This window comes from Aplidium turbinatum, chromosome 4, assembly GCF_918807975.1.
Source record: "Aplidium turbinatum chromosome 4, kaAplTurb1.1, whole genome shotgun sequence".
In the NCBI taxonomy this organism is placed as follows: Eukaryota; Metazoa; Chordata; class Ascidiacea; order Aplousobranchia; family Polyclinidae; genus Aplidium; species Aplidium turbinatum.
Window position 1 is genome coordinate 7402571 of NC_137475.1, and position 27122 is coordinate 7429692.

Genomic DNA, 27122 nt, shown 5'->3' on the forward strand with positions numbered 1-27122 from the left:
TTAAAGTAAAGCTAGGCTAAGTTTTCCAACAGACCATGATGACGCAATGTGAGGGAATATCAGTGCAGGAAAGATGCACATTTAGAAATGGATTTACTTATTTAAAAAAAACGACCTTGGAATACTCAAATTTCCTGTCAGACGAGAAAGATGTGGAAGCCTTACCACCTTCAGCAAATTACCAAAGTGACCTTAATCATGAGGTAAGAATAAATACGTTAGTTGAATGCATGCCAAAAACAATTTCACTTTAACGTGATGACAGCCTAGTCCAACATTAACTGCCACCTGCAGCCTACTGTTAAATAAAAGTAGGCTATTGCTTGCAGCAGGGGTAGGCAAGGAATCTGGCACGGGGCACATTAGAATGCGCGTACCGGTAACGGAGATTTAACCTCTAGCCTACCTATTAGTTTGATTGTAACGTAAGCAAAACAGCAAGGATAGCTTTTACAGAAACATTTAATTATAGGCCTAAGTTTATTTGTTTTTTGAAAAGACATGTCATTTAGCGCAAGGAATTCAATTGAAAAAAAAATAACTGCGCACGCACGCAAGCTTTCTTTCATTAGGAAGGATAATGCTTCTTGAGATTTTCATGAAGTCGTGGACTGCCTCATACAGAATGGCCTATCGGTGACAATATGACGTATTTACATGAAGCGGGTTTTTTTATCGGCCTACATTGAAGTGGAAGTCTCTTTATGGGGCCCGAGGATCTCAATGGTACCGGACCCAAATTATCCTCTCTGACCAGTAACAAAACGAAAGAAAATCTTGAAATTCACAGTAGCCCATCTTGCTTGTAACAGCAATAATCCAAACTAGTTTATATGTCTTGACCAAACCCAGGAATTTTCAGTCCACAGGCTAACGCTTTCGTTGTGAGATTCTAATGCATTTTCATACTTGCCTGGCGCTAATAACAAATCAAATCGCTACAATTTCAATATGAAAAACAAACTTTTCGCCGAAATAAAACAAAATTTTATTTAAACAAAAAAAATTCTACAGAAAACCAAATTTCATTGCAGCTTTGCCATGTTGGTGATAGTCACATAAAAAATCGAGAGGTGCCAAAAACATGGTGGAAGTGAAAGCTACCAAAATTCAAGTTAAACACCAGTGATAAACAGAAGAGTAGGCTATTTCAAGTGGGTGGTTCGCAATTGAGTAACTTTAAACAGTTTTAGTCATTTCTAATTGAGTGACCTTGGGCAGTTTTTTTCTGACGACATCGTCGCACCAGCCTTGGGCATGTTTTGGCAAATTTTTGATTTTACTGACACAGGTTCGTTATAGTTTTTATATTTGGATAATTTTGCTGACCTTTTAGCATAATAATGATTGGATTGTTTGATCAAAATTTTAATGTAAATTAAAATTAAATTTGACACTTCACAAGGGATATTTATAACTAAACCTGCAAAACAAAAACGGGGATATCAGTAGAAATCGCTTGATACGTCGCATCGGAAATAAGTTTAGCCGCAAGCCAAACCACTGGCTACATTACATTCATGCTCGATTTGAGCTGAAAAAATATCTTTAGGTATTCGTACGAAAGTAAAACTATTCAGCGTGAAAGTTGGCAACTTCCAGCTATAAAGGTCATCATAATTTCTGGGATGTAACTCGTCTCAAATGCAACAAACACCATGTCTTGGACGTTTAATATTACAAAGAATCCATATTTCAATCTTCAACAAATGACATGTTGCTAATACAGTGGTAAGGAACTCCCTCTGACATTTCATTAAGATGTTTCTGCAAAGACGCATACTGCTTTAAATCGAAAGAAAAATACATAAATTTTAGACAGAAAAACTGCATCTTCTAAACGTGAATTTGATTCCTTTGGTATAGCAGGTGAATGAGCGTATGAGAACTTTGCAACTGTACAACAACAAAAAGAAAATATAAAACGACAGTGGCGCACTAACCAAGTGGCTTCCTGAAGTGAAAGGCTTCGTCCTGTAAATCACGTTATAAGTTGTGGGACACACATTGACATTGTGGGCTACTCACTCGCTTTATAATTGAAAGAATACAGTTGTGCGGAAGACTCACAATACGAACAAAAAGCTACAAAGTGAACATAAAATAGAGATGAAGGCATCGCAAAAAATCCGCAACCAGAAAACGCGCTTGCAGTTTTGACAACTTTTGGTCACAAAATAACAATTCACTGCTTGTTAAGGGTGTTGGAAACATTATGATTTTGTTGAAACAAACAGACTTTTCACTAAGAAATTTAATTCGAAACAAAGGTAATCGAGCGTTCTGCTTCTCGTTTCCCAAACCTCTATAGTTACCGATATTCTGGGGCATAAACATATTCTTAAGCAAGCAATTTTTCCCAAATTCCCTCATACCAAAAACCAAGACCTTCTTTTTAACGTGGCACCCCTATACGCCTTCAAAACAAAAAAAAAGCCGACATTAACATAATGGAAACTGAATAAGAAAAGCATCATAACATAATGCTTCACGAGTAAAACACTACAAGTACAAACGCTGCGCAAACAAACCGGGACCTGGTGACATTGAAGAAAATTTCTAAAAACCTTATTGTTTTGCAAGATCTGCATACAAGAAAGTCACAACGTAAAAATGAGTCAGCTAGAATATCGCGGTTTGCTGAACTCGTAAAAAACAACACAATGCATTCAAATTTTGGAATGAAAATAGATACTCGCGCCCAATGAAATACAAACCACAAAGAATTCCGCTCACTTCGTTTATTATACGTTTCTATTCACTGCATATTTATTCAATACGATAGCAAGGCACAAAACTTTGATCTCTTGCCTGACCCAGCTGGGACATACAAAGATGTTCATGGGTAGCAACCACTGCAAAACAAATGCCGCACAATGAGAAAAATTGCTACATATTGAAGTAAAAGATGTATATATACGTTTCTATTTACTGCATATTTATTCAATACGATAGCAAGGCACAAAACTCGGATCTCTTGTCTGACCCAGCTGGGACATGCAAAGATGTTTATGGGTATTAACCACTGCAAAACAAATGCTGCACAATGAGAAAAATTGCTACATATTGAAGTAAAGATGTATAAACTATATAGCGTGATTATAAATCAATATAAGGAAGAACAGCTATGCACTACTGAAAGCCAAGGCGGTGGAGTCGGAGGGATTTTGGCGTGTCCGGAGGAGGAGTCGATAAAAATAAGGGCGACTCCGACCTGATACATAAAGATGAATACAATTTTTGTTTGCAATGTTTTTTCAAAATATTTTTTCTTGGTTTCCGTATTGCGTTGTAAAAGTTTATATAGAAAAATGAAAGTGTTTGTTCTTGTAGCTTTTATGAAGGTCGCCGTTTCAACTCCAAACACAAAAGTGAAATTACATAAAAAAAATGAAGACAAAACTTTAAAAAAATCTGGCAACACTGAAGCCGGAGTTGGCACGCGTTATAAACCGAGGAATCGGATATTTTTCGCCGACTCCACAACCCAGCTGATAGAACTAGTGACAAAACGTTTTTTTCCACAAGAACAAAACGGTATGTGCAGCACATTCTCTAAAAGAGCATAAAACGAGCTGTCACAATAGATATGCTGCAGCAGTTTTTCTGTATTCTACAATGACGTCACAAATCATACCATTTTGCTATAGAAAGAGTAAAAAGTCATTCATTCATAATTAAGCAAATACCACATCAACCATACCTTCACAACATTATCCCCAAACAAAACAATGCGTCGTTGTTAATGTTATATACGTGTGATTAAAATACTTTTTCACATCTCACCTGTGAACAAGCGAGGTTTATTGTTTATAAAATTTGTATGGTTGAAAAAATTACATATATACTTGGAATCAATGGCAAAAACACACTCAATCACTCATGGTCCAGACTCGTAAAACAAATTACTGAATCATCTGTAAGAACTAGTGCATGCAGAAATTGTAGAAAAAATAGAATGCTGATCAATCTATCCACGGTTTTCAACTTTACCATGTGAGCATACCGAATAAAAAATTTGCGGCAACAATAAAAACTGCAACAATGTACATACGCAGGTAAATTCATATATACATTAGCCTATACAAGGATAGAAATATAACCAACATATACTTGTAGTTCACACCAGCGGTTCTTCAACTTTTTTCTCCACCACCCCTTGTCACTTAGGACACATTATTTTCAATCGTTTTTAAGAATGCATAAACTGTTCTACAAAAATTATATTAGATTGCATGGTTTGCGTATCAATGTGATACACGCGCTTGGTGATCTTCACAAAGGTTTGAGAGATTTGGCACAATCTTACTACTTAATATAATGCACGAGTGGCAAATACAACATCGAACATATATAATATAAATAAAGTAAACAATATCACACCAAATCAGAAGAATCGGTTTATTTAAATACAGAGCTTTCGCCACACAAGTGTGGCTTCATCAGTATAAACTTATTCAAATAGAATATATAATTATATATATATAATATACTTGGTATATAATATACTTAATATACTTATATATAATATACTTGGTTAACTAGTGGCTTAATTAACATTTTCGCCCCACATCGCCGCTTTTACTTTTTTACCTTTTGGGGAGCAATATCGCCCACTGAGAGCCACTGGTTTACACAGCTTGTAAAAAAACGTATTTTTATCAATCGTTTCAGTGCCTCTAATAACCCATCAGTACGTTCCTTTTTAGCGGGAACTGCGGCTAGTGTTTTGACCTGTGAGCCTGCATAGTGCTTGTCCCTGACACAAGACTCATTTAATTACACAATCCAAACATAAGTCATTGACTCATTATAGTGAAACATCTATAAACTTGACACTTTAGCTACAAGAGGATAAACCATGAAACCTGATCTATCTGCAATATCAAAAACTAAAATAAAGCGCCACGTATCTCACAAGAAATCACCCTCTTTCCACCTTACTGGCAAGTTCATCATGGATATGGGTCTTGCTTCTATTGGAAGGATAAATAATAAATAAACTCAACTGGCAAGCACCGAAAACTATTCCAACAAAATTGGGTATCTGCAATGTAAAAAATCACCGTTTGTTACATTAAACACAGCAGTCAAAACTAAATTTTGAATATATATTATATAAACAAAAATGTCATTTTCTTTACCAGGTTATAGCATTTAAATATGCTAAAAATATTGCTTTATGCTAATGAATCTTACCATTATGAAGTAATCATCATAGATCACACCATAGAAATACCACAGCAACGCGCATAGAAAGTAGAGAAATGATAAAATGAAGGAAAGATTTTCTGTGCTTTTTCTTCGAATGACTGAAGACTATAAAAAATAGAAAAATTTTCATGAAGACTGAATTAATACCACTGTACATCACATAATATAAATAAAAATTGACAATATAATTACTGCATATAATTGCTCCATAAATACAGAGTAGTAGCTAATACAAATTATGCTATTGTGTCAGGTTATGCCTCTTAAGTCTTAAATACCGGCCAAGCCAAAAAACCTAACATCTGCTGTAAAAATTATGCCAGATTCAGTTTGTTATGTACAAAAACACATATGTTCTAAGTTATGGTATGTTAATGGTCAATTACTACTACTGCATTACAGTGGAGAATACATTTGTATGCTAACCTTCGACATTTAAACCATCAATATAAAACTATGTTGCTTGAAACGAGTATGATAACAGCTAAAAGCATAATCATCAATCAATACACTTGTAAGCACAAACATACCGCTGCACTTAATGGCGCTGCATAGTTGAAGACATTAAATGCTGAGCATATCACACCATGGTGATATGTAGCATTTGGCCCCTCCACAGTAATGTATTTTGTGTACCCCAACATCAAGAAAAGAAATAAGAACATTACAAATACAACTCCCAAGATGTTAGTCTGAAAAAACAACAAGAAAAGTGAGCTTTCCAAATTTGCTGACAAGATATGTCACTGATCGGTACAAAAAAGATCTTGTAAACAACAAAAAACGTAAAGACGTGGAATTTACTAAACATACCTTCTTTTTGGAATAGATATAAAATATTGCAGTATATATTCCTTCGATTATTGATCCAGTAAGATTGACAAAAATGACGATGCTGTCATTGATAAGTAGGCCATACTTAGCCCACAATGTGCAACTACAACACAAAAATTTAAAAACATTTTAATTGAAAAATTTCCCTACACAATCCACTCAGTTAATCAGACTACACAATGGCCAAACCAAATTGGTCAGATAAAGAAATCATCTTGTTCATTTTAGGAAAAATAGCAGAGCTTCAGAATGACATTACAAAGTGGCTGATGCAGTGTTTTCATATGTAATGCAAATTCAGTTCATGCAATTGAAACATATTACAATACCATCACTTTTAAACCAACGTAATATATGATAGCTTTATAGCAATAACTAGAAAAAATACCAGATAAAAACATTAAATAAATAATTAAAAAAACTATTATTAAGAGTACCACACAAAGCATGAAGTGAATGGAAGAACAAAATATCCCTTTGTAGATCTCTGGCGACAAACTGCCCGAATAACTTGTCTAAAAAAACAAAAAAACAGTATTATTATATATATTGTCGTCACATACCTGGCCTATATGTAGTGAAATAAAGTCATTTATTATATATCTGGGTACTAAAAAGATGTAAATTAGGCTACCTTTTACAACAACAAAAAAACATTACTTATAAAAGGAACTTTTCTCCATACAAAATTAACAGGATAGGCTAGAAGCAAAAATTCACTAAAGAAATTATGCAGTACTTTGACTGCGTTTGATGGGATTGACCGTCTTTAATAAAAATTTCAGTTTGACATTACCAAGCTATGAAAATTTTTAAAACAAGTTATAAATTTGAATCGGACTGTGTCATAATCAAGAAATTAGTTGAGTTTACAGACTAGCCCTATGACCCACATTGCACCATTTTAAACAATTAGTAATAACAATGTAGCCAATCATTAAATGGTATCATATATTGCACTAGTATTGAGAAGTCTAGCTGTGCAGCAATAATACTTAAAACAAACTGTTTTAGTGGTGGATAGAACAATTTATTAAAAGTTTAATTTTATAAGAAATCTCTAGTGTTCATCTCTGATGGCAGTGTCACTGATCAAACGGTCGTTGCACAACTACTATAAAAAACACAATCTTGGAATTGTTTTGCTGTCAAGTAAAAAAATTAAGCTATGCAAAAGATATGGAGTATGATAAGTAATATATTAAAACATAAACACATACATTCCACTTAGAAATAAGAGAACATTCACTGCTGTTGCTGAAAATGAAACAACATCTTTGATATTCAACTGCATCCTCTCTTTGTTACATTTAGTGTTGCTTCCAGCTGTACAAACCTAATTAAAACAATACTTGCACGTTATATTATAAAGTCAACAAGTTCATAATAAAATTATACATGTAAAATATATTAGTCGCCTGAGGTAGATCTGGATGCTATCTTTATCCAACAGTATAAAAAACAAGCCAATAGAATATTTGCCACCAAATACTTTGGGATGTGACAGAAAAATGTTTAACAGCCATATACAATTTCAAGAAATTGTTGGTCACCTGCATGGTGAAACCATCTGCATGATGCTCAAAAGGACATTGTGTAGCCTATGGTATGACACTGCTTCAAAGCATGAGCTGTATGCGTACATACATACTATGCAAACAAGAAGCAAATCTGTAATGGTATCAAGATTTGCTTCTTGTTTGCATAGGCTAGTTTATTCATTCAATCGCATAATTGTCTTCGGTCGGATGTTGTGAGCAAAGGAAAAGAGTCACATAACAAACATTAACTTGTAAGGAAGAGGAGAATGTTTCTTAAATTTTCTTTTGCGTAATTGTCTATAACGTCTAAAAGTGAAGTGCAGAAGATAAGGTCGCCTAACAGATACGCGTGTTCAAAAGAAAAACAAACGACTTTGATACAGTGTCATGATGTAATCTCATACTGTGCGAAACATCGCACTCACAGCAAATCAGTCGCATTTTACATCGCTTTGCAACATATCTTCGCACAGCTGGATTTTGTCGAGTGAAAGAACGAAAAAAATAAAGAAATGATCATATGCGCTGTCGCATCCATACGCAGAGCGTAAGTGGCCATGCAGCAACTATAATCAAAGGCACAAACAATGAAAGTTCACGTTGTGACATAAAAGAGAGGTTAATATAAAACTAAGCCCAATTGCTGCAGTTATCGGAAAAATGCTTTGATTGTACAACATTTGCTGAGACAATCCTGGCAATGCAGTATGATAAAACACGACACAAATTAACTCTCTCAAATTTAATCAGAATTCTTAACAGTTGTAGGATTGTATTGCATGTTTGTAATGCTTATGGTAACCAGGTTAGCACATACATTCCGAACAATAACGCCCATTCACGATAAACCTTTCTTGAGCAAATTGGTGAAACGTATCAATCGAATAATCGTACCAAAATGTCTGGCAAATAGTTTAGCTTGTTTTTATTTCTGACCATCACAATGAAAAACAATATATGCCAAACATAACAGAGGTCTAGAAAAAGATAGAAGTGCCAAAACACGGACGTTACAACATCCATGATACCAAATCAGGACAATCAGTTCAAATTATGGCACAGTTGCAACACCAATAGGTGATACTATTAACCAATTTCGTCTGTAGTAGCCTACTACTGTGAAAAACATTATTTACAGCACTCAAACAATATTGACCTTATAAAATTATTCAACAGGCATAAAGATTAGGCTACACAGTTGCACTGCTGATAATAATGAGCTACAATGACTTGACATACCTGGCTTACCAAAGTATGGACAATATTAAACCCAAAATCAATAAGTTTGAGTGATATGGTTGGTTTTGAATCTTTTCTTTATCCTCCGACTGTCAAAGCCTTGATAGGTTATTCTTGGAAGTTTCACATACTTGTAGAGGTTTTTGACGCAGGGCCAGTTATCAACAAGATTGACAGAGTAAAGTTTCTGATGGTTCCCGGGAAATTATTCATTCCATTAGGTGCCGCTGAATGAAGAGCAGTCCTTAGAATGCGTAGCTCAAGCGCACACCCCGAGAGTCGCACCAGCGCCGCTGTCACGTGCTAACAAACTAAGCTATTGGGACAGTAACATCTTATTCCAACCTGTTTCAATCACAATCCATGAAAAGCATCAGGTTGTTTTTCCAGGCACCAGCAGTTGAGTCTTGTGTTGAATTGAAAGTTTTGAAACTCTTGAGAACTTGAACGTCAGTCAGAACTCTGACTCTGCTTTAAATTTATAGAGTTGCCAGACTCTTCGACTGGCGCTTTGTTGTAATAAGAGCAGGGCCGGATTTAGCTGATGGAGGGCCAGGGGCACTTTTAGATCGGGGGGCTCCGTGCAAAAAAATTTCTTCTACGTCTACTGTAGGTTGTAGCATTAATCCAGCACTGCACAGCATTTTGCAGAAACTTCAAAGGCTGAAAGAAAAAATTGTAATAACACAAAATCGCATTTTTTTCATGTCCGGAGCTCGGGTCACCCGCACCTTCTGCCCCCTCTAAATCCGGGCCTGAATAAGAGTATTAAAATTAACAACTTTAAGCTAAAATTCGGACTTTAGAAGCAAAAATACCTTTGCTATGTTGACGTGTATTGTTTTTGATATGATGGTCAGAAATAAAAACAACTGAACTGAACTGAACTGAATATTTGAAAACTTAATAAAGCGTCTCTTTTGGGTAAAGTTTAATGTAGCAGCTTGTTGTTATTTCTGACCATAACAACGAAAAAACAATACACGCCAAACATAGCAGAGGTCTAGAAAAAGGAGAAGCGACAAACCCAGACAAAATCACGTACTTGTTACTAAAACAGTGCAATTAGTATAAAATATAAAACTGTAACAACGCTTTTATAGAATTTGAAGACTAAAAAACCAAGAGAAAAAATCATTTTACTAAAAACTGTTGAAAATGTAGCCTACCTGTATTTTCTTTTCTAATAAACCAACAAAAACTTCATTTTTTAAGAAAGTAAAAAAAATAAGAAAGATAGAAATTTCTTAATGTAAAATATATTTCAGTGAGTAATGTTAGTTGAGTTTAAAATTATTTTGCCATTGTTGACAGAAAATAGTTGAAAAATGGCCAATTTTATGACAAACCTATAAATACAAATTTGTTTAATTGTTTTAGGTTAAATATCAGATTAAATATTTAGTCTGGCAACTTTGTGGACACCTGTCACAATTAGAAAACTCGCTGTAACGATTCCACACCTCAGTCAACTGTTTTGCAATCACCCAGCTGATCAGCTGATCGATCTGGTTGATTGAAAATTTTATCCTCGGAATAGGAAAGCTTCTTGCAGAGCTTAATCCTGGCAGTGTCGCATACTTGCAGAGGCTTTGAATCACTTACGCAGGTCACCGAGATTGACAGAGTAAAGTTTCCGATCGTTGAAGTCTTGTTGCCAGAGAATTATTCCATCCATCAGATGCCCCTTATTTCTTGCGAAAATAACCTCTTAAGAAAATTGTCAAAGTGAATGATTGAGTTTGAGATGCCTGAGCACGATTGTAGAAGTGGTTTATTCTGAATTATTCTGCCTGAATGACAGTGGTGTTTGGACGCATTTTGGAATTAAAACAGCAAACATAAAATGTGCTTTTAGAATTTTAATACATGCAACAATACCACCAAATTATTAACCACTTAAAAGTGTAAAAATATCTCCAATAAAAACATTAGCTGTTCAAAGCCAGCATTTGATTGATATGATGTGCTTTGATGTTGTGTCATTGTAGCAACTATCCAATGTAATAGAGTAGTTGACTGGTTGTCGATGACCCTGTAATTGAAATGGTGTGTTTTCAAGTATCTCTTCTGGTCAGGCTGTTGTCTGTAGGCCCACTGAAAACTTCAAAAACTATGATGTTGTTTTGCATAACATCATGAAAAACTTAAATGCCATTAATGATAGAAAAACCAATAGATTATCCCTACAAGTTTACCAGTTTTGTGATATACATACAGTAGCTGTAGATATACCTGTATCAGCAGATCGAAGCTTCTACACACAGTTTGCAAGTTAGGGATTATTAGTGTAGCATAATTTGGCTTTCTGAGAACATAAATTTAATTATTAAAACTTGTTGCTTTTTTGTCATATCCAGACTGACACTGGGTGATTAAATATTTATTGTAAATAAACCAGAAAGCTAAAAAGCCAATCTCTCTGCTCAACTTCGGGCATGCCTTCAAGTGTTCTGCCAAAAACACAATCGCTTACTCTTGTGTGGTGTTAAATCAGCTCCTTTTTTATTGTATCAGGGATCTTTCCACTTGGTTTTGCAACTGACATGTGCAGCTCAATCAGTTGCATCAAAATTTGATTGAGTCATGCAACGTTATGATAGTTTATTATATCATATTTATGTTGGCACTTTTATGTTAATCTTGTTGTCAATCAGTCAAAACAAGTTGTTTGAACAATAACTGATTGGACTTTTATAAATTAATACTATTTTACCACATCAGCTTTTTGAGTGAATCACATATGTCAAAGAATTGTAATTAAATATGTTTACCGTATAATTTGTGTTTTTGTTACAGAAATTATCCAAAATGGGTTCTGACAATTGTATTCTTGTCACTGGTGGTGCTGGGTACATTGGAAGTCATGCTGTGGTAGAATTAATTGAAAATGGTTATTATCCTGTTGTCATCGATAACTGTGCAAATGCAACATGCTTAAAGAATGAGAAGGTATTTGTTACCATGATTTTCTGTGTGATTCAAAGGCTTTTCACTGACCTATAAATAATTATTTTTCTTGTAACTTTTTCATCACTGCAATTCTTATACCTCTATACTTGCCAAAAAGCTGGTGTGTATATGACGTTTTATAAATATTTTGTCCAGTTTAAGAACTTAAGTTTAGTTGGATTGAAAGAATATAGGCCTAGACTCGTTTTCTTGCAAACAATAGTATCACTTAAACTGGCATTACAGTATTTTGATAATCAAGTTGTAGTTGTAACAAAAATTGTTTGTTTTTTATATGATGTTTTTATCAAATACAGTACGGTATACAACTAATGTTTCATTGCAAGAATTATTAGCAATTTAAGCATCCATATCTTTTTTCTTGTTAATTAATTCAGATCAGATATAAAGTCCTGTTAAGTTCTAGTTTCTTATTTTCAACACATTTCTTAAAGAAACTTAAGTTAGTCTTTAGACCTTTTGGCTCTAACCACCAACAACCCAACAAATTTATTTTCGCCATGAACTGCATCAATTTAATTAAATCCATTTTCTGCTTTATGGTAGTTAGTTATAATTCTGACTCCTGTATTTGATTTTAACTTGCTATTGAGAGATGAAAATCAGTCCTCGAAATTAGCGGCAGCACATGGCAATTGCCGTGGTAAATGCCACCGCAAACGTCATAATGGCCATTCTGCTACGGCAATAAAAATGCCGTCGCAAAATGAGCATTTAATTCGGACAAAAATTGTTCAAAATTTCTTCCTGTTTGATTTTCTCGCAGCGTGAGTTTAATCAGCAAAAACATTGCACCAACCAAGACCTCGCCTCGGACTATTTTACTTGCTGTGAACACTCACACAGTCTTCAAAATTAGCATATTTTTACTTCGCAAAAACATTGAGGAGACCAAACGGCAACAGTTGAAATTGCCTCGGCAATTGCTGTGAACGTTTATTATGAAAAAATTGTACCAAAACATGCAAAACGAGAAGAGAAAAAAATAATCGAATAGTGTATCACGACCGCACTGTTTGATTTGTTGTGATATAATAACACCAAAAGTAGTGATCAACGCGATACGCACGCTGTTACGGTGATTCACGTTATAACTCATTGGGGGGGGAAAAGTTAGGCTAGTTAATTTTGGGTTGATTCAACGTTCGAGTCAGCACAAATCGATTTAATTTTCCCGGCGAGTTATATCGCGTAACAACAATGCCCAATAAGATATTTACGTTTGTTTTACATTAATTTGACATCTAGCGACGTTAAATTATCATGAAATAACGTTAATTGCTCAATCAGGTACCGATAACAAATCAATAGCTCCTTGCGAGAAGATTGCCTCGATTTACTTATATATACAGTACACTAACATAATTTCGGCACAATTAGGATACTGCGAGCAACACAAAGTCTGTTGGATAAAGTACTAGTCAGAATCGGAATCATCGGAGGATGAGGTTGTCGCGTCGTCACTGGAATATTTGAAGACGCAAAACTGCCCGTTCATGAACACGCGATGACATATGATCGAAAGCATTACTTTTTTTTACTGCCGAAGAACCATTTATCCAATTTTGTACCACTTTTTATATTCGCAACGGCACTGGTCAAAAATAAGCATTCGATGAAAGAATAACTTTTGCGTAACAATTAAGCCAGTATTTATAAGGTTGCAAACTTTTTACAGTTTACAAGAGCATTGTCAGCGTATAAAATAGCGTGCGTGATGCTCTGGGCTACCGCCGTGTGACATTTCTTTTGATTTAAGCATACGACAATTGCCGCCGCAACCCAAGGTTTGTTGATTTGGCGATGGCAATGTTTTTGCCGTCGTAGATGGAAGCTAATTTCGAGGGCTGAAAATAAGAGGTTACACTAAACCTTTGGCACTGATGAAAGTAGGATGATAGCTCTTTTCTCTTCGTCGCCTTCAGCAACTACGCCCACTCAATTGTTTACACCCTAGATAGAATGGGCAGTGTTTGTGAACACCAGCTTTATCCAAGAGTCAAACCAGTATCGCAATTGCATGACTGGAAAGTGAATGCCTTATTCGCTGCGTCAAGTATTACACATAGAATAGATCATAACTACAGACGGGACGTCACTATTTCGATCTTAAGGTCTCCTTAGTGCAGCAAATCGTACACTAGAATGAATGCCTTATTAGACTATAAATATTTTGCAAATTATGATTTTGAAACATTCCAAATTGATGTTATATTGTTGGATTGTACTGTATAATTATATTTAAACTATGCTGTGCAGGGAACGTTGTAGAGAACTGTGTATTAGTTGGGTAGACCCTAGACAGCCGGAACTTGTTAATGCAGGGGTCCCACTCAAGATGTTCCTATTTTTTTTGTGATTTTATGCCAAAAAAGGCAAAAATTTTATGATTTTTTATGAATTTTTTTGGTTATTTTATGATTTTTTTATGATTTTTCATCAAAATTTTATGATTTTTTTATGATTTTACATCAGAGCTCGATGTTTTGTTACATTTAATTTTTTTAAAGTATTTATTTTCACAGTTTAAGGATAAGAAGCGATTACGGAAAAACAATCAATGCAAGTCATTACGTAAAAGCAAACATAAGCTACGGTACAGCTTTTGAGTGGAAGTAGAAAACATAATATAGCCTACTGTAAGCTTGTTATACTTTACATTATTTAAATGTGGTTAAATTGTTTAGCTCAGTTCAGAGCAAGCTGCACTTTAAAAATCAAATCAACGCAACAACAGACTTGCAAAGACATTGGGAATAACCAGTACTTCTAGGTTCTGCGGAAATCCAATTTATCATAATTCCTTTGGAACAGACCTGTTAATCAGTATTTGTTGTGGCTTGATCTTTCTTGCATGGCTCATATAAACCAACTTTTTAGTAACATTACTCAAATGATGTGAAAGGTAACTTGTAGCAACCACAAAAAAGTTGAGACAGTCTGATTTAAATTTCTTCTTGTCAACTTCACTGAGGACCGCAACATCACTGAGTAAAACTTTTGCTCATGTTCCAGCATCAATCAAGTTCAACGACTTCTGAAGTTCTTTGTTTGTGACATCAACCAAAAGATGTTCTGACTCTGTGGATGATATGTTCTTTTTTTTTTTGATGAATTTACTAAGCAAAGCCATGATCAGATGGCAACTTTCATGTAAACCAACTTTCTGGTAACATTACTCAAACAGTTAATGGGGAAGTTTACCTCATCATCATACCGATTTAGTTCATCTTTCACCATCCTCAGTGAAACAATTGTGATTCCTTTAAGAGAACTTCTATGTGAATCAATCAAATGTGTATTAATGGAGAAACCTCTTTCAGGACTGGTATTACCGTGACTTAATGTTAGAAAACATTTTGCCAGACTAAATAGTTGCGGATATTTTTTATCCCAGCATCATCAAACAGGCCTCCAATTTTTGTCTAATAATAGTCAATTCTCTTGTAGGAAGACACTTTTGGTAGGGGTGTTACTGTTAAACCATATTTGATTTGTGCTTGAGTCCAGTAAGAAGATTGGGAATTGGTGTATACTGTATTTGTTACTTTCAAGATCAGTCTTTTTGTAAAACTCATCTAGAATATCCTTAGATTGATACCGCAACCACTGCAGTCTTGCCTTATCATAAAGTTCTTCTCTTGAAACAGATACATCAATTGCAAAAGCACTTGCACGACACTTTTTAATGCAATTGGAGACTGTCCAATGGATTGACAGTAGAAGTTGTAGTTCCAACATCATTTCTTTTTTCTGGGTACAAAAATTGTGCCTGCTTAAGAACAGATGAATGCAATGGCAAATGATGTAAAAGGTAACTTGTAGCAACCACAAAAAAGTTTAGACAGTCTGATTTAAATTTTTTCTTGTCGGCTTCAGTAACGACTGCAATATCACTGAGTAAAATTTTTGCTCATGTTCCAGCATCAATCAAGTTCAAGGGCTTCTGAAGTTCTTTGTTTGTGACATCAAGCACAAGATTTTCTGACTCTGTGGATGATATGTTGTTTTTTTTTTGATAAATTTACTAAGCAAAGCTGTGATCAGATAGCACATTGCTGAGTAAAAATGTGAATCAGTGGCTCTTCATATTGGAATAGGACTAAAAACCGTTCAAAGTCACCAGAAGCAAATGATACAAATGAAATATAAGCTTCAATCAAAGGATCCTTTAATGCTTCTTAAATCCTTTTGTATCTTTGGGTAGATGCAATGTTTGACTTGAAGTTTTTTGCTAAGGCAAAAACTACAGGAAGTAATGTCAGAGGTCCCGCTCAAGATTTAAGGCCATGAATTTCCGCCATGAATTTCGCCTGAGTAACACATTGCTTGCAAATAGCCTCAATAGTTTCCTTGCCTAGCCCTACGCTTTTTCCCAAAACATTGCTGTCAAATTATCCTTTCACCATTCTCCCACAATAACTGCAATGTCTTGAAATCTTGTCAGCGTCTACTTGTCTATGTCTAATGACGTTTAAAACATGCACTGAAAGTATGTAGTTACGCTCCTTTTCTCATTCCAGCTCCACAGGCAACACTGGACTAGATTACGCAACCACATGTTATCCTAAATCAATGCATACAACACAATCGTTACACAAATAATTATGCTGTTATCATGGTTGGAATTGTTACACATTACACTATATTAATTTTTTTGATTTTTACATGTTGAGTTCTCCATTACAACTAAATTTTATGATTTTTTATGATTGTGTCTATATTTTATGCTATTTTATGTTTTTTTCCAAATCAAGCAAAATTTTATGATTTTTTATGACTTTATGCCTAGTGGGACCCCTGTTAATGTTAGCCAAGGCATTTCTTAATAACTAATTCACCCAACGTGTAAAAGTTCTTTTGTTAGAGTTTCGAAGTAGAATTAAAAGTATAAAAAATTGCACTTTAGCAAACTTTGCGTGCCGAAAGTTTTCGCTTTATATTTCTAGTCAAAACTAATTTTAACTCTACTGTCAAGTGTCAACATACTGTACTTTGGCCATGGCCATATTTAAATGACGTTTGACAGCATTTACTTTCCAATTTCCTTGTCAAAGTGATCTGATCAAGTGTTTTGATAGAATTATATTAAACAAAAAAAATTCAACTAGATATGAGGTCAATAAATATTTTCTTGATGTATGGGTTGGTTTGATAAGAAGTTAACTGTACTTACGTTTTGAGGTGATAATTACTTTGACTGATTGTGTTATAATATAACTGAGCATCAAATAGATGCAATAAGATATATCTGAGAATGGCAAATTAAGTTAAACATTTGCCAGAGATTTAATAGCATTGAAGTGACAGATTCCAGGTACATTGAAGTCGGTCAGTAAATATTGAAGGCTGGCAATGCAAACTGATTTCAGTTTGGACAAAGATCTGTTTAAACTTTCAACCAACAGTGCTTGACACATTGCTGTTACATTAATATTTATTTATTGATTTCTTAATTTTGATTTACTCTTGGATGCCTTGATGTCAATTGTTAGCATGTTGCGCTTTTGAAAACGGCATTACTTGCTTTAAAGGGTGGGTTATTTGCTAATTGCCTAATATACTTTTTCAGTTTTGATACAATCTATGCAGCAAAGCAGGCAAGCGTCAACCAGTGCTATTTTGTTAGAATATCTCATTTTAATGTAACTGCAGAAGTCTTCCGGCCTCTTCAGTGCAGTAGGTACCGGTACACTGGGTATGGCCACGAAGTGTATATTTTTCTCCATATACATACGATTTCACATTTCATAGAGGAAAGCATTTTACTTTAGGACAACACATACAGTAAAATGCTATTAAAAATACTACAAAAAAAATTTGACTAGAAAAATTGATTAAAGGCAATCAGTTACGGTTTGTATTTAAAATTATTTTTCATGAAAAGTTTTAATTATATGTTTCTCAGCAGCCGATTGTAGCAAGAATTGACAGCGATAGATACCTTGTTTCACCCTTTAGGCTAGGCTCGTCAGTATCACACTACTAATTTTTGCCACAACGGTATTCGACCGCCGTGTATATTGCTGTCAATTCTTGCTACAAACGGCTGCCGAGAAACATATAGTTGATTGGATGGTCTAAATCGCTAGCGTAGTTCACCGTTACGGCAAGCGAATAGCAACTACTTGCTGTATTAGTGAGTGCTCGGCTTTGCGCTGATCGCTGGGAAGAACGCTTCTTTCTTAACGAAATTTTAATTGCCGACCAAATTCTTGCAGGTATGCACCAAGGCCAAACATACTATCGTATTTCCCCAATGTGTGTGCTTGAACAGCATTGTTGTAAAATACGTGAACATTTTCTAAAGTAGATTAAGAAAATGAAGTATCTTCTGACAGGTGTCAAACTTTTCTAAAGTAGTCACTTTAGAAGTGAGCAAAGTTTGAAAACAAGCATATCAATGAATTGTTATGCCTTGAAGTTCTTTTAGTGGAAAATGCATTGATTGTACTTGTGCTTGCTCTTGTTTAGATTCCTGAGAGCATAAAAAGAGTGAAGAAGATCACTGGAAAAGATGTTACGTATTATCATGTCGATATGTTGGACAAAGAAAAACTTCAAAACGTTTTCGAGAAACACAAATTTTTTGCTGTGATGCACTTTGCAGGCCTCAAGTCTGTCACTGAATCCATTTTGAAACCTATGGAATATTATGAAATAAACTTAGGAAGTAAGGAGTTATAGATATCGTAGGGGTATTCTTGTTCAATTATTGTTGTCATTGCCCAGACAGCAAATCAACCGTTTTTTACATTAATTCAACGTCTGTAGACGTTAAATCAATATAAAAACGGTTGATTTGCTGCCTGGGTAAATCATATTTCAGGTAGGTTGAAACTTCCCAAAACGTTTTAAAAAGAAAGCTATATCACCCGATTTAATCTGTCAATCTTATAAAATCGCAGCTAGATTTGTGTTGAGTTCTCGTCGTATGAGCATCTGGGGCCGAAGGTCTATCCTTTTACCACCCCAGATTCACGATATTCCCGGACTACACTGGAAGGCTGATAGAGAGCAGCCTGTCTTTGGTTTCAGCCAAGACACGCAGACCTTCCACTCCATTAGACGGGCTGAAGAGGATGCGGTCTGTTCCTTCCACTCCATTAGTCGTTGATGATGCGGTCTGTTCCTCAGCACCACAAGCCCCGAGCGGAGACGGTTGAGGCACACCCACGCCTGTCCTTGGTAGCGTCAGACCAGTGGGACTGATGTTAAGTTGTGAAACATATGTGGTTTATTGCCATGAATTAACTTTCAAATTGTTTGATTTTTTTTTAGTCACAATGAATTTGATTGAATGCATGAAACTCCACGATGTAAAGCAGCTGGTATTCAGCAGTTCCGCAACAGTATACGGTGAGGCGAAAAAACTAACAATCTTAAGCAACGTCTTTCAACTTAACTTATTAAGTTAAAACTTATTTTCAACTTATTAACCGTAAAAAATTTGTATGAATTTTAATCTTTGGTTAAAATGTTTTTTTCTTGAAAAGTTACATTATTCAACTAAGAGTATGTCTAATCAAAAGAAAACGGTTAACTACGTGTTAGACAAAATGTAGAAATATAACGCTAGATACCAGTACACTATTATGTTAAACATGCTGTGTTAAAGTAACCTAAGTGCATGTTGTTTGTGTTTTGCAGAAGACCAAAATTTATTTGTTTTAAAAGTGCTGAACATTAGGTTGTACAAAAAAAAAATTCAAATTATCATACTCCAAATGTACGCAAAAGCGCTCACAAACAGCTCTTAAAGAACCCGGATCTATTGTAGGTTTGGATGTTTGATACACAAAAGTATTTCGTTTTTGATTTAGACTAGCGAATCCACTTAGTCTCCATCCTTGTTTGCTTAGAGTAGTTGCTTTTGGTATTTCTCACGCACGGTCTCGATTGAATTTTTTTATGTGTGATTCGATTGTTCCGAGGTTTGTTCCCAGACGGCAAATCAACCATTTTTTACATTGATTCAACGCCTGTAGACGTTGAATCAATGTAAAAAAGGTAACAATGTGAAAATGCGATAGGCTATATCAAGTTTTAAATGTTCTATTACTGAGCTGTTCAATGTGTTCTACGATTTCAACAGTTTTTGTGTTTGAGTTTCTGTTTTTGCTTCGAGGTTGCAATGCAGATAAATCAGATGGGGACTCAGAACCTCTTCTACAGCGCTGTGGGGTGTGGCGTCGTACGGACTTTGGCGTGTCCGTAATTGGAGGGATTTTTGGGTGGGCGGAGTCGGATGGATTTTGGCGTATCCGGAGTCGTTAAAAAAAGACAGACTCCAACTTAATGCAAAACTTCGAACCATAATAATTTTGTTGGCAATATTTTTTTCGAAATATTATTTTTGTTCCCCATATACAACAAACTCGCTCCATAACTTCACCGGAAAAAAGAAGTATTTGTTCTTGTCAGTTTATGTGAAAGTCGCCGTTTCAATTTCGATCACAACTTTAGTGAAACTGATTTAAAAAAACAAAAAAAGTAAAAATTAATAAAATCTTGCAACACTTACCGGTATGTCGGAATCGGCCAGTTATAAACCGAGGAGTCCTAATCGTATATTTTTCGCCTAATTTCACAACCCTGCTCTTCTCACGACCCACACTTGGGCACTCCTGATGTACTGCATACCATAGCACGCATAAGTTTCTTAACATGTATACAGGTTGGCATTTTACTACAGTCTACTTTATCAAAAAATCTCCCAACTGTCTCATAGGTCCCCCTGTCACGCTTCCAGTGAACGAGAACCACCCCGTTGGGAAAGGCTTAACAAACCCTTATGGAAAAACGAAGTTCTTCATCGAGGAAATGCTAAGAGATTTAGCGAAAGCTGAGAAGGGCTGGAAAATATGCATGCTACGATACTTTAACCCAGTTGGGTCACACATCTCTGGTCTAATTGGAGAAGATCCACAAGGACCACCAAATAATCTGATGCCATACGTATCTCAGGTAAGCAAATCTAATGCCTACCCTCTTGGAGTTGTTTAACACGTTTGACTGCTAAATTATCAGTGATGTGTTAGAACGTTATGACGTCATGAAGGAATACGTAATTAACTGAGAACGTGAGGTGTCGGCAGTGTCTAATTTTATTTTGATCACGTACTGTATGTGGAAAAGTTTTAGTTGATCGAAGTGTTTGAACTGTTTGTGTCGTTTGCCATTGCTTTGTGACTAGTTTAAGCTAGAAGTAAACGTGACTTGTCTTAAACGTATTTTGTTGTCAGGAAAAACTTTAGAGATTCATTGTAGCAAAATCTGTCCTTTTTGCATTGATTCAGCGTCTGCAGACATTAAATTAGTGTGAAAAAGACAGATTTTGCCAGCTGAGAGTGAGACATTTTTTTCTGGAAATGAAAAAATCCCAGTGTCAAATCCTCTTATTGCCAATTGCTATATGTCATATGGTACTACGTGAATAATTCTCTATATTACGTCCACTTTCAACATCTTAAGGATATGACGCATTTGTCGAAATGTAACTATTGTAATCTGTGACTATGTCCAACTGTTCCTCTTGTGGTTATTTATATGTTTACCATTTAAGTAAAGCAAGATGACCTTCGACAGATTTTTTAGTTCATTTGAGTATTTTTTAGTTTATCTTTAACAACCTCAAAGAAAGTATGAGGCACCGCGATAATGTGTCAGAGTGGTTTGTAGAATTAACTAGCAAAACCATACAGTATTTAATATAGTCCGTGGTTTAATAACTGCAAGTACACGTTCAGTGAGTTTTGTATGTCTTTCACGCTTTGTAGAAGATTAAAAAAACAAAGAGTGAAAGACATACAAAACTCACTTAACGTGTGCTAATGTGCTTGCAGTTATAAACATTGCACAGTTACAGCGATAGACCCGTGTTTTGCCCATGAGGCTGGGCTCATCAGTATCGCACCACTAATTCCTGCCACATAGTTCTCAACCGCTGCTTTTGTCAGTCAATTGAATCCTTATTTTTGTGGAATGAAAACGACTAAACCAACTCTCGCCAAGAATATGCACAGTTGAGATGGAGCGCCAGGAAGATCGCTTCTTCTCAACTTAAAGATCTCTTAACACCATCACAAGCAGCTTAGCGAAGAACAATCCTGTTTTTCAGCTATTTCTTGCTACCAGTGCTGTTTTTACTTCCTTCTTTTTTACATTGATTTTGCGCACGCCGATATGCACCGTATTTCCTACTTATTTAAAAACATGGCTATCTGCGCAGGTAGCAATCGGCAAACTTCCGTTTCTCAACATATATGGCAACGATTATGAGACAAAAGATGGCACCGGGGTGCGCGATTACATTCATATTGTTGATCTTGTGAAAGGACATGCGGCCGCGCTCAAGAAAATGGATGCTATCGATGGATGCATGGTACAGTTTCATGACAATAATACTTCGTTTTATTTATTATTCAAAAATATAAAAACATCATCTCACAGTTCATACAAACGCTACACTAATCTACATCATTATGGTTTATTGCTGAAAAATGCTAAACCCATTCACTATACTCAATGACAGTACTCCCATTGTTTCCAAATGCCTTAGTTGAAGCGCTAACGATTTTAAAGCTTTTCTCTATAATAGTGAAATGTGGTAATTGTGTTTTTATTTATCGTCGCTTTAAGCTACCCACGTTTTTCGCCGGTTGAACTTTTTTCGGTTTCGTTTTATGGTAAAAACACATTTTCGTTTCGACGTATCTCAATGAAAGAAAGAAAACAATGTGTACAATTTTTATAGCCTTCCGTGTGACCTGACCTGTAATCGAACTCAGACCTGTGACTAGAGTCAGATATAAACACTATGACGTCAGCTGCCGAGTTGGTAGTTTGCTGTGAGACGAGATTTCAGCCAATCATAACGTGCAATGTTGGCTGTTTTTTTGCAGCCGATTAACCTCGGAACTGGAAGAGGTTACAGCGTGCTTGAAGCTGTGCGTTCCTTTGAAAAAGCTTCGGGACGAGAAGTTTCGTTTAAGTTCGCTTCACGAAGACCAGGTAAGTTTTGCTTTCGTCATTACGAACAGGTTGCAAACGAGTTTGTTGGACAAATTCTACGGTAACTTTACAATACTATGCCATTCCTTAAACATTTCTAAGCGTTTCAAAAACTTTATAAACTGTAAAAACTCACATGTAAAAAAACATGTTTAAACCAGTTCAAACTAGTTTTGCTTCCAGTCTTGCGGCCTGCATGATGCTTCCGTGTTTGCAGGCGACTTGGGCGACGTGCATGCTGATCCGACATTTGCTGAAGAGTTTTTGCAATGGAAGGCGACCTTGTCTTTGGAGGACATGTGTGTTGATCTCTGGAGGTGGCAGGCCATGAATCCGAATGGTTATCGACCAGTTGAAGAACATAAAGATTAGATTTTCTTAGTTTGCCTGGTTTTATGTGTATTTGTAAATATTAGAAGAATAACCGTTGTTTTAGAAAACAATTACTGATTGGTACAATTTCTAGACTTGCTAATAATATTATTGTTAACTGATTTGAAACATAGGCTAGTGGAAAATATATATTATATAACTAGAGAACCTTTACCAATTGTCTACATATTCCTGTGATTCTTTTTAACGGATTTGTGTAATTTTTTTGTGCATCACAACGTTGATAGAGAGTTGTTAATAATTCAACACAAGATTGAAATGCGGTATTCAAAAGATTTATGAAAAGACTATTTATCGTTTAATATATACAAATAACTTAGTGCAAGCTGCAAGAATTGTATTGCCTAGTTTTGATGTTAAAAATTTAGCATCTATTTCTTGGCAGGGGCGGGTTAACAAAGTGCATCAGCCCGAGAGCTTGAAAATATAAGCGACCCCTTTTTGCCAAACTGCTTGTTTTAAAAAGCACACGGGTCTTTCATGCGGTGAAAACTTACGAAATTTGGCGCACCTCTCATATGGGACGTGGTAATTGTCTGAGTGAACAGTCGAGAGATTTCTCGGGTTGTTGGTAGGCTAATCCGCCCCTGCGACAAACGTTAACGGGCTTGAATTAATTTCTATATTGATTTTTCTTTTTCAAGCACGGCTTTCGTGTTTTGAAAATCTTGATTTCTTTATACCTTTATCATCAACGTTGTTCTTGGTGGTTGTATGGCAGTTGAAAGCACGTTTTATGCTTCATATCAGTTACTGTAAAACCCATCAGCAATCTAACTGTCAACAGAATTTTTATTCCATTCACATTCACACTGTACCAATGTCATAAAAGGCTCATAGAAATAAGATTTATGAGCCGCGTATTGTACAGGCCCACTTCAGACGCATAGTTTCTACTGTTGTATTTTTTTTTAACTCACAGATTTTGTGAAGGCGGTCCAGAATTATATTCCGTCAGCGATTCAGTTGTGTATGCCCCGACCAAGGTTTAAACGGTGTCGCTTTTTAGAACCAAAATGAACAACGCGATGCATTTTTCTTTTTTAACTCTGTTGATGGTTATTGACCAAACGCTCAATATATATTTATCAGTTGGAAACTCTAGTTTTAAGTAATTTATTGTATGTATGTGTAATGTTTATGCATCTTACATTAACCTTTTTAAATTTTCAACAGTTATTTTTTTGTTATCAATTTAATTTGTTGAACGTCTAAAAGCAGCCATTGCATTTGCTTGATTCTTCTTTGCCCGCCACTATGGCCTTTACTGCTGCAATATGAAGCTGCACAATGATTGTCATTTTTGTTGAGATTGCAATCTACCACAAGTTTACGTTGTTTGCAGATGACTGACAACCGACCTGCGCACATTTAAACTTCACAAGATTTTGAAACATACTACTTGAAGTTATAGGTCTTTTTAATTGTACAGTAATATCAGTGCTTTTTTAATTGCGTTCTTAATACCAGACAGCAAAATCCGTCATTTTTACATTGATTCAACGTCTGCAGACGTGTCCGTCAGCAAGGAAACCAGTCCCGTTTTGCATTGATTCGTTCGCAGACGTTGAATCAATGTAAAAATTACGGATTTTGCTGTTCGGGACTTTTTGCAGTTTCTAAGATGGTTTTGTGAGAAAAATAGTTCTCGCGTTAAGTACCCGTGCCCCAATATCCAAATGCGAGACTAGTTTCAAGGAACAACTTGTTTCACTCATATATTGGTTCTCGTGTTGCCAGATTTCCTTTACCATGCACTCGCCACAACAAGCTGCGTATAGCTTGTTATTCGAAAGCTGGGTGATGCAAACCGAGAATGTAGCTAAAAAAACTGGTAATAGATAGATTTTTGTATTATTAAGGTGCAAGAAAACATCTTTTTAATGCTCTACTTTTTCCAAGAAATGTATACTGTGCAAGAGGGGCCTAAGACCTCGATAATAGTACCCAGATATTGCTTCTTATTATAGATTCTAATGTAAATAGTTGTATGAGGATTGCAGTTGAGTAGTGATGTGCAGTTGAATTGCTGAAAAGTATTTATCTTTGCTTGACAGCAACTTTTGTCAGTTGCATTTAATTGACTTTCAATAATATCTAAGCCTACGGGGTGTGGAATATTCTAACAACAATTTCTAGTCTCGTATGTGAGAGCAATTCTAAACGGTTTGTTTTTCCAGACTAGTAGATTTTATGTTCTACTTACGGACTATATGCATTAGTACTTAAAAAATAACCCGGCAGTTCTAAAGACATTTCGTAGTTTTTGTATCGGTTTTGTCTTAGTGCATCAGCTATCTCTGTTGTTAAAAAATCCTGCTCTATATGGAATATTGCTTATGAAAACACTGTAACGTCTTTGTTAGGAAAATGCGGTGTGTTTTTATTGATCGATTTATTCTAGAAATTCCACGAGCGGTGCTTTACCTAGAATATGATGTAGCTACTAAATATTATTTTTTTATGTGCAACGGCTTCTGCAGTAGGATTATTACTGATCTACAATGGTGAGGCCAAAGCTTTCTTGCGCCCAGTAGCGTTGACCGTGGGTACTTTTAGACCAGGGCCATGATTTTAGGGGCCCGAAACAAGAGCTTACTGAAAGTTAACAAAACGTTACCTATGTTTTTGCTATAATGCAGTTTTTACAATGTTTTGTTTCGGGTCCCTAGAGAGTCTTTGGTACCTGGCTTGAATTTGCCTCGGCAACCTTGCTTGCGCCAATCTTTTCTTTCGTATTGCTCGTGTGACTTCTGCCAAACTTTTTCAGTTTAATTTCTTAACGCCCTTTCGTCGTTATTTGAAAGCGTTTATTTGTTTAATTTTTTTCAGCAGCTGGCCATGATTTTAGTAACTGTCCCAGTTTGCAAATCAGTTCTCTTTTTACATTGATTCAACGTTTGCGTTTACATTGATTCAACGTTAAATCAATGCAAAAAGGGACTGGTTTTCTTCCTCGGGTACAGGGAGAAAAATTATCTCTACAATTTGAAAGTGAGAGACATCAAAATGTTTTATTCCAACCAGTTCCTTACCTTGTGTGATCAGAATAAGTTAAAAGTTATTTGCTATACACGGATTTCTTGACGGATTTTCCTGATTGTATCCATTAGAAGGCTGTTGATGTTAATGCTCCAAACTTTATAACTTCTGCATTTTCGAAAATTTGCTGCTGGATATAGAATTTAAGAGTTGGATTTTGTTTACTCGGATTTCAGCTGATAGAAACTGCTCATTTTTGTTGGCATCCTCGCTATTGCTTACGAAAGATTTATTGCATGTTAGCTTAATCTATGTTCATTTTGTTAATAAACAGAAATAAGCTATGTCAAGATTCATGCTTTATGCTTTCTCTTGTTATTTATAGCTCTACGGCCGAGAGTATCCTTTTACCACTCAGGGTGTCAATGTTTGCCCGAACTCTTCTGAGAGGTAGGAAGACGCTCTCTTTTCAGTCATATGATCCCTGTACGATGTTCCACTTATACTGAAAAACACTGTTCTCTGTCCCATGTCTAACAGAATGCGTGGGCGTAGTTGTTGAAAGAAAGGCGTTCGAGAGAAGTGGATTTGTCTGTGGTCACCCTACACTCTGTGTCTGTGGTCACCCTACACTCGTTAGTGCTGAAGGCTTACTAGCATACAACGAGAACCTATCCTCAGCGATTGAAATCAGGTATAGCAACCGCCTCAAGTTTGAGAGGCTAACAGAGAACATAAACCTTCTCTTCGATCCACGAGTGATAGCCTAGGCATTGGTGGAATCGCCTGCAATTCGTTTCGCTTCACTCACATAAAAAAGAACGTGCCCAACTCCACGGGTGTGTCATGGAGCGGAAAATCCCAGCGCCTGTGGTTATAAGCTTATGATTCAGTTGCACCCACGCCCGTTTGGGACAATCTCTGAAAAGAGAT

General features: G+C 35.8%; 2 protein-coding genes across 2 annotated transcripts; one reads left to right on the top strand and one right to left on the bottom strand.

Moving 5' to 3' along the window:
• On the top strand, nt 1-26541 carry LOC145768452 (UDP-glucose 4-epimerase-like). The gene is made up of 8 exons (XM_082579945.1): nt 1-203; nt 11628-11780; nt 18276-18474; nt 19083-19160; nt 20533-20768; nt 22033-22185; nt 22706-22814; nt 23032-26541. The coding sequence occupies exons 1-8, from the start codon at nt 36-38 to the stop codon at nt 23184-23186; spliced, it is 1251 nt and encodes a 416-aa protein (XP_082436071.1). The 5' UTR covers nt 1-35; the 3' UTR covers nt 23187-26541.
• On the bottom strand, nt 1655-9293 carry LOC145769570 (sugar transporter SWEET1-like). Its single transcript, XM_082581225.1, has 7 exons — nt 9174-9293; nt 7269-7384; nt 6486-6563; nt 6028-6151; nt 5745-5906; nt 5200-5319; nt 1655-5047 (listed from the first exon to the last, which is right to left on the bottom strand). Exons 2-7 carry the CDS (start codon nt 7340-7342, stop codon nt 4925-4927), a joined length of 681 nt encoding a protein of 226 aa, XP_082437351.1. The 5' UTR covers nt 7343-7384; nt 9174-9293; the 3' UTR covers nt 1655-4924.
• Nucleotides 26542-27122: the final 581 nt, after the last annotated feature.